The sequence below is a fragment of the Podarcis melisellensis genome (genome assembly GCF_964234715.1).
Source record: "Podarcis melisellensis genome assembly, chromosome: 15".
Taxonomy (NCBI): domain Eukaryota; kingdom Metazoa; phylum Chordata; class Lepidosauria; order Squamata; family Lacertidae; genus Podarcis; species Podarcis melisellensis.
The window spans coordinates 29,045,944-29,060,596 of NC_138532.1; the positions used below are offsets into that span (position 1 = coordinate 29,045,944).

At 49.1% G+C, this 14,653-nt stretch overlaps 3 protein-coding genes across 3 annotated transcripts; all 3 read left to right on the forward strand.

Annotated features, from left to right (window-relative positions):
- The first annotated feature begins 347 nt into the window (after positions 1-347).
- On the forward strand, positions 348-3,160 carry LOC309357694 (C-C motif chemokine 4 homolog). The gene is made up of 3 exons (XM_081890084.1): positions 348-516; positions 2,233-2,347; positions 2,729-3,160. Exons 1-3 carry the CDS (start codon positions 432-434, stop codon positions 2,814-2,816), a joined length of 288 nt encoding a protein of 95 aa, XP_081746210.1. The 5' UTR covers positions 348-431; the 3' UTR covers positions 2,817-3,160.
- A 1,788-nt stretch (positions 3,161-4,948) lies between these two features.
- On the forward strand, positions 4,949-8,834 carry LOC309357497 (C-C motif chemokine 5-like). Its single transcript, XM_081889665.1, has 4 exons — positions 4,949-5,106; positions 6,153-6,209; positions 7,380-7,494; positions 8,102-8,834. Exons 1-4 carry the CDS (start codon positions 5,046-5,048, stop codon positions 8,235-8,237), a joined length of 369 nt encoding a protein of 122 aa, XP_081745791.1. The 5' UTR covers positions 4,949-5,045; the 3' UTR covers positions 8,238-8,834.
- A 2,063-nt stretch (positions 8,835-10,897) lies between these two features.
- Positions 10,898-13,990, forward strand: LOC309357498 (C-C motif chemokine 4-like). Its single transcript, XM_081889666.1, has 4 exons — positions 10,898-11,329; positions 11,927-11,950; positions 12,912-13,026; positions 13,638-13,990. Exons 1-4 carry the CDS (start codon positions 11,257-11,259, stop codon positions 13,771-13,773), a joined length of 348 nt encoding a protein of 115 aa, XP_081745792.1. The 5' UTR covers positions 10,898-11,256; the 3' UTR covers positions 13,774-13,990.
- The last annotated feature ends 663 nt before the right edge of the window (positions 13,991-14,653 follow it).

Genomic DNA, 14,653 nt, shown 5'->3' on the forward strand with positions numbered 1-14,653 from the left:
CCCTTTGCATCTGGTGCCTGAAAGAGCTGACGCGGCACGTTTTCCAGCAAAGGGAGAGTGGAGTGGGGTGTCCATCTTCCCTTCTTTCTATCCACCGCCCTACCCTCCCACCCCGGTTTCACCAGCTCTTCTTCCTTCCTCTCGTGACCCCATGTGGGTGAAGCAATTTTTAAGTCACTTGAGCGGGGCGGCGCAGATGTAATACATCTTCTTCAGAAACTTCCCCTGCTTTTTTGGCCTCCGCGATGGAGGTTCCCGCACCGCTTCGAGGTGACATCACCGCCGACGGGAAATTCCGCCGGCGATGCTCCCCTCCCCGCCCGGCCCCCTGATCTATAAAAGGAGGCAGGCTTCATGGAGGGAGCACCAGAGACGGCAAGACCTTCCAGGAGAACCTCAACCAAGATTAGCCACTCCAGCCTCTCAGCAAAATGAATGCTTCTCAGTCTCCACGTGCCTGGGCTGTGGCCGCCCTCCTGGTACTGGCCCTCTGCCTCTCGACCAGCGCTGCTCCAGGTCAGTCTCAAGGCTCAGCATGGGGAGCGGAGGGGCATTTGAGGGCAAAGTGGGGGTCCTTCCCCCGGGGTGGGATTTTGGGGGCCCGGGAGAAACGCACGATCATCATCGTGGCCGCTGCTTGGGAAGCTGTCTCTGCTCTGGCTGGCGGTGGCTCTCCTGGGCAGGCACCCCCAAACTCAGCCCTCCATTCTTTTGGGAACTACAATTCCCATCATCCCTGACCACTGGCCCTGTTAGCTAGGGATGGTGGGAGTTGTAGTCCCAAAACAACTGGAGGGCCGAGTTTGGGGGTGCCTGCTCTAGGGTTTGTGAGAGAGAGAGTCCTACCTGGAGATACCAAGGGGGGTTAACTAGGAGCCAAGCAGCTGCTCTGCACTTCAGCTACAGCTCTTTCCAAATGGGAAGCTGCCCTGTCAGACCACTGGTCCATCAAGCTCAGTGTTGGCTACACTGACTGGCAGCAGCTCTCCGGGGTTTCGGGCAGGGGGCAGCATGCACAGCATTGCAGCCTCAGTCCAGGATTCTCTCCCTCTCCACTTCCCAATCCTGCCCCGCATGAGCTCCTTCCAAAGGCAGGCTTCAGTCCCTTGGAATTCCATCCCCGCAGGGAGGGCGGTGTAGCAGGGGAGATGTCCTCTCTGCGCCCTTTGAACACGGCCCTCTTGTTTTTACAAGGCGTTTTATCCGATTCCACATGGGCTGTTGGAGCTCAGCCACCATGTGCACAGCAGGGCGGACGGGGGCTTAACCCCACGACCCCACTACAGGGGGAGGGATAGGTTAGAATAGCCTGTGGGCTTTGGGGGCATGTGCAGAGCTCCTCCTCTTCATCACCACTGGATAACCTCCCCTTAAGGTGCTTCTATAGGGATGCGAGTGGGGCTGTGGGTTAAACCACAGAGCCTAGGACTTGCCGATGAGAAGGTCAGCGGTTCGAATCCCCACGATGGGGTGAGCTCCCGTTGCTCGGTCTCTGCTCCTACCAACCTAGCAGTTCAAAAGCATGTCAAAGTGCAAGTAGATAAATAGGTACCACTCCGGCAGGAAGGTAAACGGCGTTTCTGTGCGCTGCTCTGGTTCGCCAGAAGCGGCTTAGTCATTCTGGCCACATGACCCAGAAGCTGTATGCTGGCTCCCTCGGCCAATAAAGCGAGATGAGCACCGCAACCCCAGAGTCGGTCACAACTGGACCTAATGGCCAGGGGTCCCTTTACCTTTACCTTTAAGGTGCTTCTGCTTTGCATGCAGAAGGTCCCCGGTTCTATCCCCAAGGGCATTTCTGGGTAGGGAGCTGGGGAGAAGACACTCCGTCTGAAACCCTGGAAAGCTGCTGCCAGCTAGTGTAAGCAGTCTTGAGCTAAATGGACACAGAACATAAGAAGAGCCTGCTGGATCAGGACAGTAGACCATCTAGTCCAGCATCCTTTTTTTACAGCGGCCAATCAGATGCATCTTCTGAGAAACCAGCAGGCAGGATACAAGCACAAAAGCTCTCTCCTCCATGAATTGGTCCAGTCCTCTCTTAAAGCCACCCTACTTAGTAGCCATCACTGCCTCCTAAGGGTGCACGTTCCCTAGTTCCACCCGATGCTTGCACCTTCCTATGTACATGCTGGACTCAAGAGGATAGAGGCAGGAAACGGAATTCCTGGCCAACGACTCTGCAGCAGAGTTTTGCTGGTTGCACTCAACCCATTTTGCTTTCTCTTCTAGTGGGGTCCGACCCTCCAACTTCCTGCTGCTTCACCTACACAGCAAAGAAGATCCCCCGGAACTACATAGCTGACTATTACGAAACAAACAGCAGGTGCTCTCAGCCAGGTGTTGTGTAAGTATAAAAATAATTCTGCTCTGTTTGCAGCCTCCAGGCATAGGAAAGGGTTGGGGTGTCCAGCTGTCCCAAAAATAATTATTATTATTGTTATAATAATAATAAATTTTATTTATTAATAAATATACCAACCCCGCTCGCTTTCTGCCATACGTCAGGAGTCTAGCTGAGCCATCCAAGCCCACCCCAAAAAATCATAGAATTGTAGAGTTGGAAGGGGCCGCCAGGGGTCTCCCCTGCAATGCAGAAATCACAACTAAAGTATCCCTGACAGACTATGATTTTATGATCCTACCTCAAGGGCAAGAGAGGGCTTGACAGGAAGGCAGAGAAAGCCAGATGGGAGGCTGATTGTGTTTCTCCTTTGATTCCCTCCAGGTTCATCACAAAGAAGGGCCGGGAGATCTGTGCCAACCCCGCAGAGAAATGGGTCCAAGAATACATGGACCACTTCGAGCTGAACTGAGCATCAGTCCTGGAGCAACAGAAGCCGGCATCCTTGGCTGGGTCGATGGGCATCCCAGGCCTGGCACCATCTCCTGCCAAGGGCATCTCAAGAACACCACTCGGCTGGTGGCTTTTGTTTTGACCTTGAAGTCAAAACCTCAGGGACTTTCTATGATAATTTAAATTTATTTAAGGGTATTTTATTTTCCCCAAAACCTAAGGGTCCACCCCTGCTAATTATTTTATTTATGTAACTTTGGAGGGAACACAAAGCAATCAACCTCTTTGCTATTTTTATACGTATGACTGTTTTAATATTACCACAGAAAAAGAATTTCCCCAATAAATGTTGTTTTTCTACAAGTTCTGTTGTAAGCTGAGTGTTTATTCCTACCCACCCTGTTTGCAATCTGTGGTGTAAAAGAGGGTCCTCCTCTCTCTCCCTTTGGGCTCTCAGATTCCCAGCTGGGATGGGGAACCAAATACATACGGCCCTCAATACCTCCCTCTTTGGCCCTCAGAACTCCCCACAAACTGCCCCCACCTTCCACTAGCCCAGTTTCAAGTTCTCTTTGGGCGCTTTTGCCTGGCTGCAAATGTTTCCTTGAACGCTGATGATGCTTAGTTGTGCATCTGTGCAAAAAAGAAAAAAAGAAAAAGAAGGATTAGATAGATTGCAGATAAAGTTCAAGGGGATTGAAACAAAAAACTGGTGGGTCCTGCCTCTGCCACTTGGACAGCATCTTCCGATGCTCCTCCCTCCGCCTCCATTGCCCTCACAGCAAGAAGCTCTTTCACCAAAGGGACGTCTAGCACAAGCTCCTGCATCCTTTTCAGAACAGGTGGGTGGTTGTCCAGTCCTGGCACCCAGTGAAATGTGGGCACGTTCAGTGTAAGTGAGGCTGAGCCAGTGCAAAGAGAAACTGAGCCGGAAGAGCAAACGGTCTCTTGTGGAGTATGGATTCCTGAGGGGTTATTTCCATTGTTCAGGGAGAGGTTTTTCCCTTGGGCTCAGTCTGCTATTGGGTACTGTTGTGATCCTCCAGAAGATTTCTGAGATACTAATGGCACACTTACTGGCACCCCCCTGCCATGTCCAAACATGACCCCTTACAATCACAGCCAGTAGCAACTGGGTGCTACTCTAATCCTTCAGAGAAAAGTGATGGGGGTCATGGCATGCACTCAGGTATTTCCTCAGCTGGTGGGGACCTCATAGGATCAGTTCCACTTCGATGGGAGAGTGCAAAGTCAGGCGTGGAAAACAAAGTGACAAAAATGGAGGTGCTGGTGGGCTACTCTAATCCTTCAGAGAAAAGTGATGGGGGTCATGGCATGCACTCAGGTATTTCCTCAGCTGGTGGGGACCTCATAGGATCAGTTCCACTTCGATGGGAGAGTGCAAAGTCAGGCGTGGAAAACAAAGTGACAAAAATGGAGGTGCAGGTGGGCCTTTGGTGGCTCTAGAAGACAGGAGCCTGCCTGGAGTCCCTCTGTTGGGTATCTCCACATTGGACATGGAGTACTCTTAGAAAGCTCCCCCCCAAAAAACCAGCCCCTGGGGTCATGTCACTCTCCCTTGTGTGTAGCCAGGTTGCCACACTTCCATGTCCCTAACATGGCCTGATCCTTCTCTGGACCTTGTTCCAACTGTCCTATGTTTGCCCTCACAGGGCCTCAGCCCTCCCCTGATGCTTTGGAAGCATCTGAGCTGTTTACCTAGAAATGGGCTTGGCCCAATAAAGGTCTCTTATCACACACCCCCTTATCAATCAAAAGATGCCATGGATGATGGGCCTCATGATACGTCCACATCCTGCCTTGGTATCTTGGGCGTCAACCACTCACTATCTCCCTTGCTTTTGGGTGGAGCGGAAACTGTCTAGAAATATCTCCTATAGACAAGAGACCAGGAGGAGCCTCAGCGGCCGAGGAAGGAGTCTGAAAGGGCAATGAGTCCTCTTTCCATCTTATTAATCGAAAGATGCCACAGATGATGGGCCTTAGACATGTTTGCATCCTGCCTCTGTATCTTGGACATCAGCCTCTTGCTATCTCTATCGCTTTCAGGGGTGGGGAAACTTTTCTGAAGCTATCTGTCCTGTGACATCCTCTCCAGATGTTGTAATCGCAATTGTTTTGTGGCTAGAATCACCTATAAGAAGAGACCAGAGGAGCTTCAGGCTACTGAGCGTCAAGGCATCCAAGGAAGGAAAGACCCCAGACCATCTCTCCATCTCCACCTGCCATGAAGCTGTCTCTGGTTGCCCTCCTCTTTCTCCTTCTGGCTCTGGCTGCTGCTAGCCCACGTGAGTCTGCCCTTCTCATGCGTGTTTTTTTTATTTAGGAGATTTATACCCACTTTTGTCTGATTTTCACAACAACAATGTAATGACCATTATTATTATTATTATTATTATCATTATCATTATCATTATCATTATCATTATCATTATTACAGGTGCCACTGTGGTCTAAACCTCTGAGCCTCTTGGGCTTGCCGATCAGAAGGTCGGCGGTTCGAATCCCCACGACAGGGTGAGCTCCTGTTGCTGGGTCTCAGCTCTTGCCAACCTAGCGGTTTGAAAGCACTCCAGTGCAAGTACAGTGGTACCTTGTGTTACAAACTTAATTCATTCTGGAGGTCCGTTCTTAACCCGAAACTGTTCTTAACCTGAGGCACGCTTTAGCTCATGGGGCCTCCCGCTGCCAGCATGCCGCCGGCACATGATTTCCATTCTCATCCTGGGGCAAAGTTCTCAACATGAGGTACTATGGGTTAGCAGAGTTTGTAACCAAAGTGTTTGTAACCCAAGGTACCACTGTAGATAAATAGGTACTGCTGCAGCGGGAAGGTAAACAGCGTTTCCGTGAGCTCCGGCGCTCGTCAGGTTGTCCTGTTACACCAAAAGTGGTTTAGTCATGCCAACCACATGATTCGAAAAGCTGTCTGTGGACAAATGTAGGCTCCCTCAGCCTGAAAGCGGAATGAGCGCCGCAACCCCATAGTCACCTTTGACTGGACTTAACCATCCAGGGGTCCTTTACCATTGTTGTTGTTGTTGTTGTTGTTGTTGTTGTTGTTGTTGTTTTCTTACATTTCTTAGTTGCTTTATACAAAAAAAAAAGTCTTACAGCAACTTAACAATATAAAATGAAGCCCGATAAGATCAGATGAAACCAGTTAAAAATTAGGGTGGGGGACCATAGATAAGTATAATATTTGGAAAGGACATAGTCATTTATTTAAAGCACAGCATGGAGAACCTTCCGTCTTCTGGTGGATGGAGACAGAGGGAGCTTCCTTCTGGCTCTGCAGACAAGCCAATACTCTCCATTCCTTTCTCCCTTTCAGGTGAATATGATGAGGAGTTTGGGATCCATGATAAATCTATTCCCAGTGCTGGTCTTGGTAAGTCCTCCTTTCGGGGTGTCCGCAATAGTCAAGCAAGCCAAGTGGTACCAGGGTCATGTGGGTGGTTGCTTTTGTGCCTAATCCAAAAGGCAGCAGAGGTTATCCCATGAGGACTACAGTGCCACAGCTTTCTCAAGCAGATTGTCAGGCAACTTGCAAATCCACACCTACAAAAGAAATCTGAAATCCACACCATCTTGCCTCTTTCCCCCAAACCTGGAAGATATTCTCCCTAATCTCAGATGCAAGAGGCTGCTTGTGATCACTCCCTGGTGTGAGGTACTCTGCACATGATCAGAGGTTGTTACTTCACACTTGCTGTATTGAGCCATCCATTGAAAATATGTTCTGATGTGCCCTGGCTCAAATGAAACAATCATTTTTTTATCTATCCATTGGAATCATGGGTTTTCATTTAGAGGGGAAAGGTGTTGCAGATAACGAAAGGCTGGTTTTTGTTTGGGGGGGGACTGCATGCAGCTGGAAGCAAATATTCCATGGTGGGAGTTTTTTCCCCCCCCTGTATTTTTGAAGCGTTGTGTGTTTGTTTAATTGTTCTCTCTGTTTTATACACAAAATGGGGGGGGGGGACATTTTCCTGGTAAGTCTTCCTTGTCTCCCTTTCCTCAATCATTTTTTATCTATCAGTTGGAAATATTGGTTTTCATTTAGAGGGGAAAGGTGTTGCAGATAATGAAAAGCTGGTTTTCCTTGGTAGGAGGGCATGGTGGGGGGGTTCCTTGTATTTTTTAAGCATTGTGTGTTTGTTTAATTTTTGGGCAAGGAGTGTGGAGGCACAATCAGGACTTGACTAGGTTTCTAAACACACTTGCATGTACATACACATATGCACACACAGGTTCTCTCTACCCAGCAATGAAGGTGCAAGTTCCAGACAGGTTCTGCCACTGGAGCAGCAGGGAGTGGGCACAGACTGGTCTTGATGAAGGGGGGGATCTTGGCTGCCCTGGGGGGAATCTTGAGGGCTAGATCAAAAGCGCTGGGGACCACATTCAGAGTTCCTCCATGCTTGCTTCTAAATGCAAGGGCCTCCACACAGAGACAGGGATGTGTATGTTTGGATGTTTGATGTGAAAAATGTAAAACAACCATTGCTAATAAATTGAGTCAATTAACAAAAGTACTTACTTATATCACTTCTTACAGTTGGGCTGGATCCCTCGTCTCCCTGCTGTGAAAAGTATTCCAATAAGGAATTCCCAAAGAATCTTGTGAAGGATTATTTCTACACCAGCGGCAACTGTCGTCTGTCTTCTGTAGTGTAAGTTTCCACATCAGGGCAAAAACCAAGAGGCCAGCTGGATAACATGTTTCAAAGGGTAGAAGATGAAGAGAGGCTTAAGCACTTGGGGGACAGATTGAGAAAATCATGAGAGTAGATCCCAGAAAAATGGAGAAATTGTCACTCGGGAGAAGAGATAGGCTGTGACTATTTTCCAGTCTTAAACTCAGTTCCTCCTCTTTAAATTTAAGTTCCTCCTCTCTTGCACTCAGAAGGAGCCAGCCACTGAAGCCGTGCCACGCTCAGTCCCGTGCTCAGCCTCCTCCTCTGCCCCTGCCAACAGATATTGAATAGGGCAAAGACAGCACCCCACAGAGTCAGCACCCCAGTGGGCCTATTTGTTTGGGAAGCATGGATTTGATGGGATCACATTAAGACTGCGCTCAGAAGCCATTTCTTTTCCATCTCTATATCCTGCTGAGGACACAGGGTCCATGGCAAGGTTGATCCTGGTGCCTTTTGACGTGGGAAGTGGGCTGCCTGCCTTTTTCTCCAGACCCAAGAGAAGTGGGGTCCTCAGGCTAGTGGAGAATCAAAAGGGCACATTCAGTGACACATGGTGAATGTCTGTTTCTTTCTCTGACAGGTTTGTATTCAAGAATGGAATAACAGGCTGTGCTGACCCAAATGCCCAGTGGGCCAAGGATCTTATGGAATACATTGACAGCATTAAGCACTCCCCCAGCTCAAGACCCACAACTGTGCCTATCCCTAGCGCATAGCCCACATTAGGAAAAGGCACTTGGAGCCACGGCAACCTCCTTGCCTCTTCGCTGAACCTCTTCCCACTCTCTCTCTCTCCCTCCCTCCCTCCCGGCTCATATTCTGTCCCCTTCATGGCTGAAGAGAGTCTTCATTCAATGGACTCTGTGGTTATCAAGGCAGCAATCTAGGAGCAGCCGGCCTGCCTTGTGGGAAAGGGTCTACCAGAAAGTAGTTCCTGAAGTCAGCAGGTGCCCCTTTCATAGCTAAGTCAATCGACACTGTTTGGCAGGTTCTGTTCAAGCAACCAAGCATCTGTTTCCATGCAGCTTTTCAAAATGTTGATTTCCAGTGTGCTGCTGGGGGACAAATTCTTTTTGCCGGGGCTTTTAAGGAAATTCCCAAAGCATGATTTAAATCTCACCTTGGGTATCTGCCTTGAGAACCCCCACAGTCAATGTTTCTGAATTCTTTGCTCTCTGTTTGAGAGGCAACTTTAAGCACACTGATTTCTGCTTGTGTTGTTCTTAAGTGTTGCTTATCGGAGTATGTCTGCAGATGGGCCAGTCTGCAGTTCTGCTGTTGGCTTCTGAAAATAAAGATGCAGTTTGAGTTCCCCTCTGTCTTCTGTGAGTCCTTCTTCTCTCCGGGGGGGCGGGGTGAAGCAGGTCCAGGCAGTCTGAGATCAGCTTCGGAAGGGGACGGAGATGACAGGCATTTTTGCAACCTCAGCCCACAGGGAACAAGGTGGTCACGATTCCCAAGGCTGCCACTTGCTGCCTCCTTGGGCGGCAATATCCGGGATTTAGCTTTCAGTGAAGCCTTGATTTAGATGGATGGCAAGGGAGGAAGATCCACTCCCGTTCCCCTTTTTGTAGAGTCATCATCAAAAATGATGGCTAAGTTCAAAAATGATGGAGGCATCTGTGCTGACCCATATGAACAACCCAGTGGCGAATCTTGAGGTCTCAAATTTCAGCAATCCCTTGTGCAACACCAAAAATTCAGAACCCCATCCCACCTCTCACCTTCCATTCCGCATCATAGTTGCGGTGCCCCTGCTCTGCACCCAGTGTGACCAAAGTGATTGCACTCCCCTAAATCCGCCTCTGCTCCACCATCTCTTTGGATTCTCACCAAGAGCCAGCCAGGCCTCTGCCTCTCTCTCAGCCTCAATTCCAACAAGCCCACTCTAAAAGATCCTTTAGAGCTCCTTGACAGTATCAAGGAGGATGGGGGGGGGCACTAGACAGTATCTATTAAGACGTTAATAAAGCCTTTCATAGCCCCTCCACAAAGGCTTCCGAGTAAGCCCAGAGAGTCATGGGATGAGAAGACAGGTCATTTTGCGGATTGGTAACAGGTGAAGAATCAGGAAGGAGAAAGTGGGAATGAATGAAGAGTCCTCCCAGTGGAGGGATGGAGAAAGTGGGCTACCCTGAGGACCAGGATTGGGCCCTGTGCTTAACTCAAATGAACATGGATCCCTGTTGATAAGGAAAACATCCTGAGGTGTGGATTTGCTCTGCTGCCCAGATCATTGGGGTGCCACTCCCTGCAGGTCTCTTCGGTCAGCAAAAGAAGGAGTCTCCAGCCAAGTTAAAGAAGCAAAGCAGCGGTCAGTGGACCTGATCTTTATTTGTTGCAACAAGGTCAAAGTACATAAAGAGTAGGAACCCCGAGCATGGGGTTGCGTGAACTTTTAAGACCTCTCCCCATTTCCCATAATACATTTTTCAACAGCTTCATCGATGCATCACAGATATGACACAAAGTAGGAGAGTTTCAGAGGTAGAAAAATGAGCCCACCACTCACCCTGGTCAATAACCGGGTTTTTAATATGAATTACCCGCTTCTCCAAAGAACAATAAAAGTATTTGCACATCCCCCAAGCTACAAGGCTTTCCTGAGCTTCTCCTTTGAAAGTATCAGGATTCAACTGCCATCCCAATGGATTTCTGTCTGGGTTATATGCTGCCTTTGATCGCCTCCTGCCTCCTATTGTGAGGCTAAGTTCACACCTTATGGAGAGGCAAGGAGTACGTGGCCTTATGCTCAAGGGATTATGGAGGCAGGGTGGGCTCTAGATTCCCATCGTCCACAGGAGTCATTACCGTCGGAACCAAGGAAATTGGTCAAACCATTGAAGTTTGGTGATTATTTGTGAAGTGTCTACAGTTTTCTATATGGGATAGTCATCGTATCAGCTTATTGCTACAAGTTTATAGACAGCTTTTCTGAGCCTCTTTGTTGTTGCGTATGTATGGTGCTTGTGTAAATGGTCCTGGTCCTGGCCTTAGTTCGAGGCTGTGGTGGGGACTTGGGATTGGGGGGGGCATTTAACTGCCCCCCCATCCCTGGTTTTAACACTGTGCACAGCTTCTATGCACTAAGCTAGTCAAGCAGCAAAATTCCTTAACAGACGTCCTCACACAACTTGCCCTGGGTGGGCAAAATAGAGATCCAGGTGGGCCTTGGGTGGACCCAGAAGACAAGAGCTTGCTTGGAGTCCCCGTGGGGGTGGGTAGGTAGGTGGGAGTCTCCGCAAGGGACACAGAGGGCTCTTGGGTGCTATCAGAACCCATCCAAGAAAAGGAGTCCTTAAGTCATGGCACCCTCCATTGCACCCACAGCCCAGCTGCTACCCATCCTTTACCCTAAAATGGCCTGAGCCTCCCCTGGACCTCGTTCCAGCTGCTTTACATTTGTGCTCACAAGGCCTCGAGACTCCCCTGAGACCGTGGAAGCACCCAGGCTGTTTACACAGAAATGGACGTGTCGCACGAAAGGGCTCTTATCAACCCCCTTATCAATCAAAACATGCCACAGGTGATGGGCCTCTTGATACATCCACATCCTGCCTCCGTATCTTGGGCATCAACCCCTCACTATCTCCCTTGATTGGGGTGGAGTGGAAACTTTTCAGAAGTCAATCTAGAAACATCGTCTATAAAGAAGAGACTAGGGCGTACTGAGTGCCAAAGCAGTCAAGGAAAGAGACTGGAAGGGCCCCAATCTTCTCTTCATCTCTGCCTGTCATGCATCTCGCTCCGGCTGCCCTCGTCTTCCTCCTCTTCATGGCCACTTTTGCCCTGGTCACTGCTTGCCCACGTGAGTTTATTATCCTTCTTTTCTCCGATGTATTTTTTTATTTGGGATATATAGAGGCTTTCAATTTATTTTTAAGACAGCAATAGGGCCGGCTGACCCATGAAGCAGGGTGAGGCAAGCACCTTGGGTGGCAGGATTGACTGGGGCAGCAGATCTGCCCTCCAAGGAATGCATTGTCCTCTAGCTCTGCTGCTGCCACCACTGCAGTGGCAGCAAAAGCTGTGGCTTGCTCTTTAGAGGCCAGATTTGCCACGTCTTTGCCACGTCTCTCTGCCCTGTGCCACTGCTGCTGCAGCCTCTTGGAGGGGACCAGAGGCAAGATCACAGAGATTCCCAGGTGTAGAGCGGCAGCTGCAGTCGTGGCCCATGAAGAGGCACTTAGTCTACCCATGAAACGGTGCCACAGATGAGCCTCATGTGGAAACCAGACCTTTGTCTTGCTCAGTGAAAAATCCACCCCAGAGTATGCCTCCCCCAAACCATAGGTTAGCAACAAAGGTTTCATGGGTCAAGATTCCCATATCCATGGCTGTGGGAGGCAGACAGTTCACAGGGATGCAAACCCATAATGGCCCTCCATTCCTTTCTCCCTTTCAGGTGTAGAATCCAAGAATACACAAGGTGAGAAAACATATCCTCCAAAGTCTTCCTTGTCTCTCTCTCCTCTACCTTACTCAAAGAGGTCAATAATCTGTACTCATTCTATGTGCCTTTTTATAATTTTGCTTTTCAGCCGTTATTTTTCACCTGTTACTATAATTGTTCTCTCTGTTTTATACACAAAATGGAAAAAAACATTCTCCTGGTATGTCTTCCTTGTCTCCCTTTCCTCAACCATTTCTTATCTATCAGTTGGAAATATTGGTTTTCATTTAGAGGGGAAAGGTGTTGCAGGTAATGAAAAGCTGGTTTTCCTTGGGGGGCATGGTGGGGGGGTTTCCTTGTATTTTTAAAGCATTGTGTGTCTGTTTAATTTTTGGGCAAGAGGTGTGGAGGTGCAATCAGGACTTGACTACATCAAAGTCATGCAAAATTCAGAGGTTTCAAAAAACACACACTTCCATGTGCATGCACATACACACAAACAGGCTCTCTCTACCCAGAAATGAAGGTGCACATTCCAGGCAGCTTAAGCCACTTCAGCAGCGGGGAGGGGGCACAGAGTGGTCTTGGCAGTGGCGTAGCGTGGGGGGTGCAGGGGGGGCCGGCCGCACCGGGCGCAACATCTGGGGGTTCGGGTTAGGTTAGGGTTAGGGGCGCAAATCCACAGGTTAGGGGGCGCAAATCCACGGGTTAGGGGGTGCAAATTACTTGCCTTGCCCCGGGTGCTGACAACCCATGCTACGCCACTGGGTCTTGGTTGAGGGAGGATCTTGGCTACCCTGGGGGGAATCTTGAGGGCTAGATCAAAAGCGCTGGGGACCACATTGAGAGTTCCTCCATGCTTGCTTTTAAATGCAAGGGCCTCCACACAGAGACAAGGATGTGTATGTTTAGATGTTTGATGTGAAAAATGTAAAACAACCATTGCTAATAAATTGAGTCAATTAACAACAGTACCTACTTATATCACTTCTTACAGTTGGGCTGGATCCCTCGTCTCCCTGCTGTGAAAATTATTCCAAGAAGAAATTCCCAAAGAAGTTCGTGAAGGATTATTTCTACACCAGCAGCAACTGTCGTCTCTCTTCTGTAGTGTAAGTTTCCACATCAGGGCAAAAAACAGGAGGCCAGCTGGGTAACATGTTTCAAAGGGGAAAAGGTGAAGTGAGGCTTAAGCACTTGGGGGACAGATTGAGAAAATCATGAGAGTAGATCCCAGAAAAATGGAGAAATTGTCACCCGGGAGAAGAGATAGGCTGTGACTATTTTCCAGTTTTAAATTCAGTTCCTCCTCTTTAAATTTAAGTTCCTCCTCTCTTGCACTCAGAAGGAGCCAGCCACTGAAGCCGTGCCACGCTCAGTCCCGTGCTCAGCCTCCTCCTCTGCCCCCTGCCAACAGATATTGAATAGGGCAAAGACAGCTTGGCCCCACAGAGTCAGCACCCCAGTGGGCCTATTCATTTGGGAAGCATGGATTTGATGGGATCACATTAAGACTGCGCTCAGAAGCTATTTATTTTCCATCTCTATACCCTTCTGAGGGCACAAGGTCCAAACCAAGGTTGAACCTCATGCCTTTTGACATGGAAGGTGGGCTGCCTGCCTTTTTCTCTAGACCCAAAAGAAGTGGGGTCCTCAGGCTAGTGGAGAATTAAAAGGGCACATTCAGTGACACATGGTGAATGTCTGTTTCTTTCTCTGACAGGTTTGTATTCAAGACTGGAAGATTAGGCTGTGCTAACCCAAATGCCCAGTGGGCCAAGGATCTTATGGAATACATTGACAGCATTAAGCATCCCCCCAGCTCAAGACCCACAACTCTCCCTATCCCTAGCGCATAGCCCACATTAGGAAAAGGCCCTGGGAACCACAGCACCCACCTCGCCTCCTCGCTGAACCTCATCCCTCTCTCCCTCCCTTTCTCCCCGCTCATATTCTGTCCCCTTCATGGCTGAAGAGAGTCTTCATTCAAGGGAATCTGTGGTTATCAAGGCAGCGATCTAGGAGCAGCCGGCCTGCCTTGTGGGAAAGGGTCTACCAGAAAGTAGTTCCTGAAGTCAGCAGCACACTGCTTTCTGCTTCTGCTGTTCTTAAGTGTTGCTTATGGGAGTATGTCTGCAAATGGGCCAGTCTGCAGTTCTGTTGTTGGCTTCTGAAAATAAAGATGCAGTTTGGGTTCCTCTCTGTCTTTTGCGAGTCCTTCTTCTCTCCAGGGGGGGGAGGGGGGTGAAGCAGATCCAGGCAGTATGAGAACAGCTTCAGAAGGGGACGGAGATGACAGGCATTTGTGCAACCTCAGCCTGCAGGGAACAATATGGTCCTAATTCCCAAGGCTGCCCCTGCTGCCTCCCTTGGCTAAGCTGGGTTTTTAATATTAATTATGCACTTCTCCAAAGAACAATAAAAGTATTTGCACATCCCCCAAGCTACAAGGCTTTCCTGAGCTTCTCCTTTGAAAGTATCAGGATTCAACCGCCATCCCAATGGATTTCTGGCTGGGTTATGTGCTGCCTTTGATCGCCTCCTGCCTCCTATTGTGAGGCTAAGTTCACACCTTATGGAGAGGCAAGGAGTATGTGGCCTTATGCTCAAGGAATTATGGAAGCAGGGTGGGCTCTAGATTCCCATCGTCCACAGGAGTCATTACCATTGGAACCAAGGAAATCGGTCAAACCATTGACGTTTGGTGATAATTTGTGAAGTGTCTACAGTTTTCTCTAT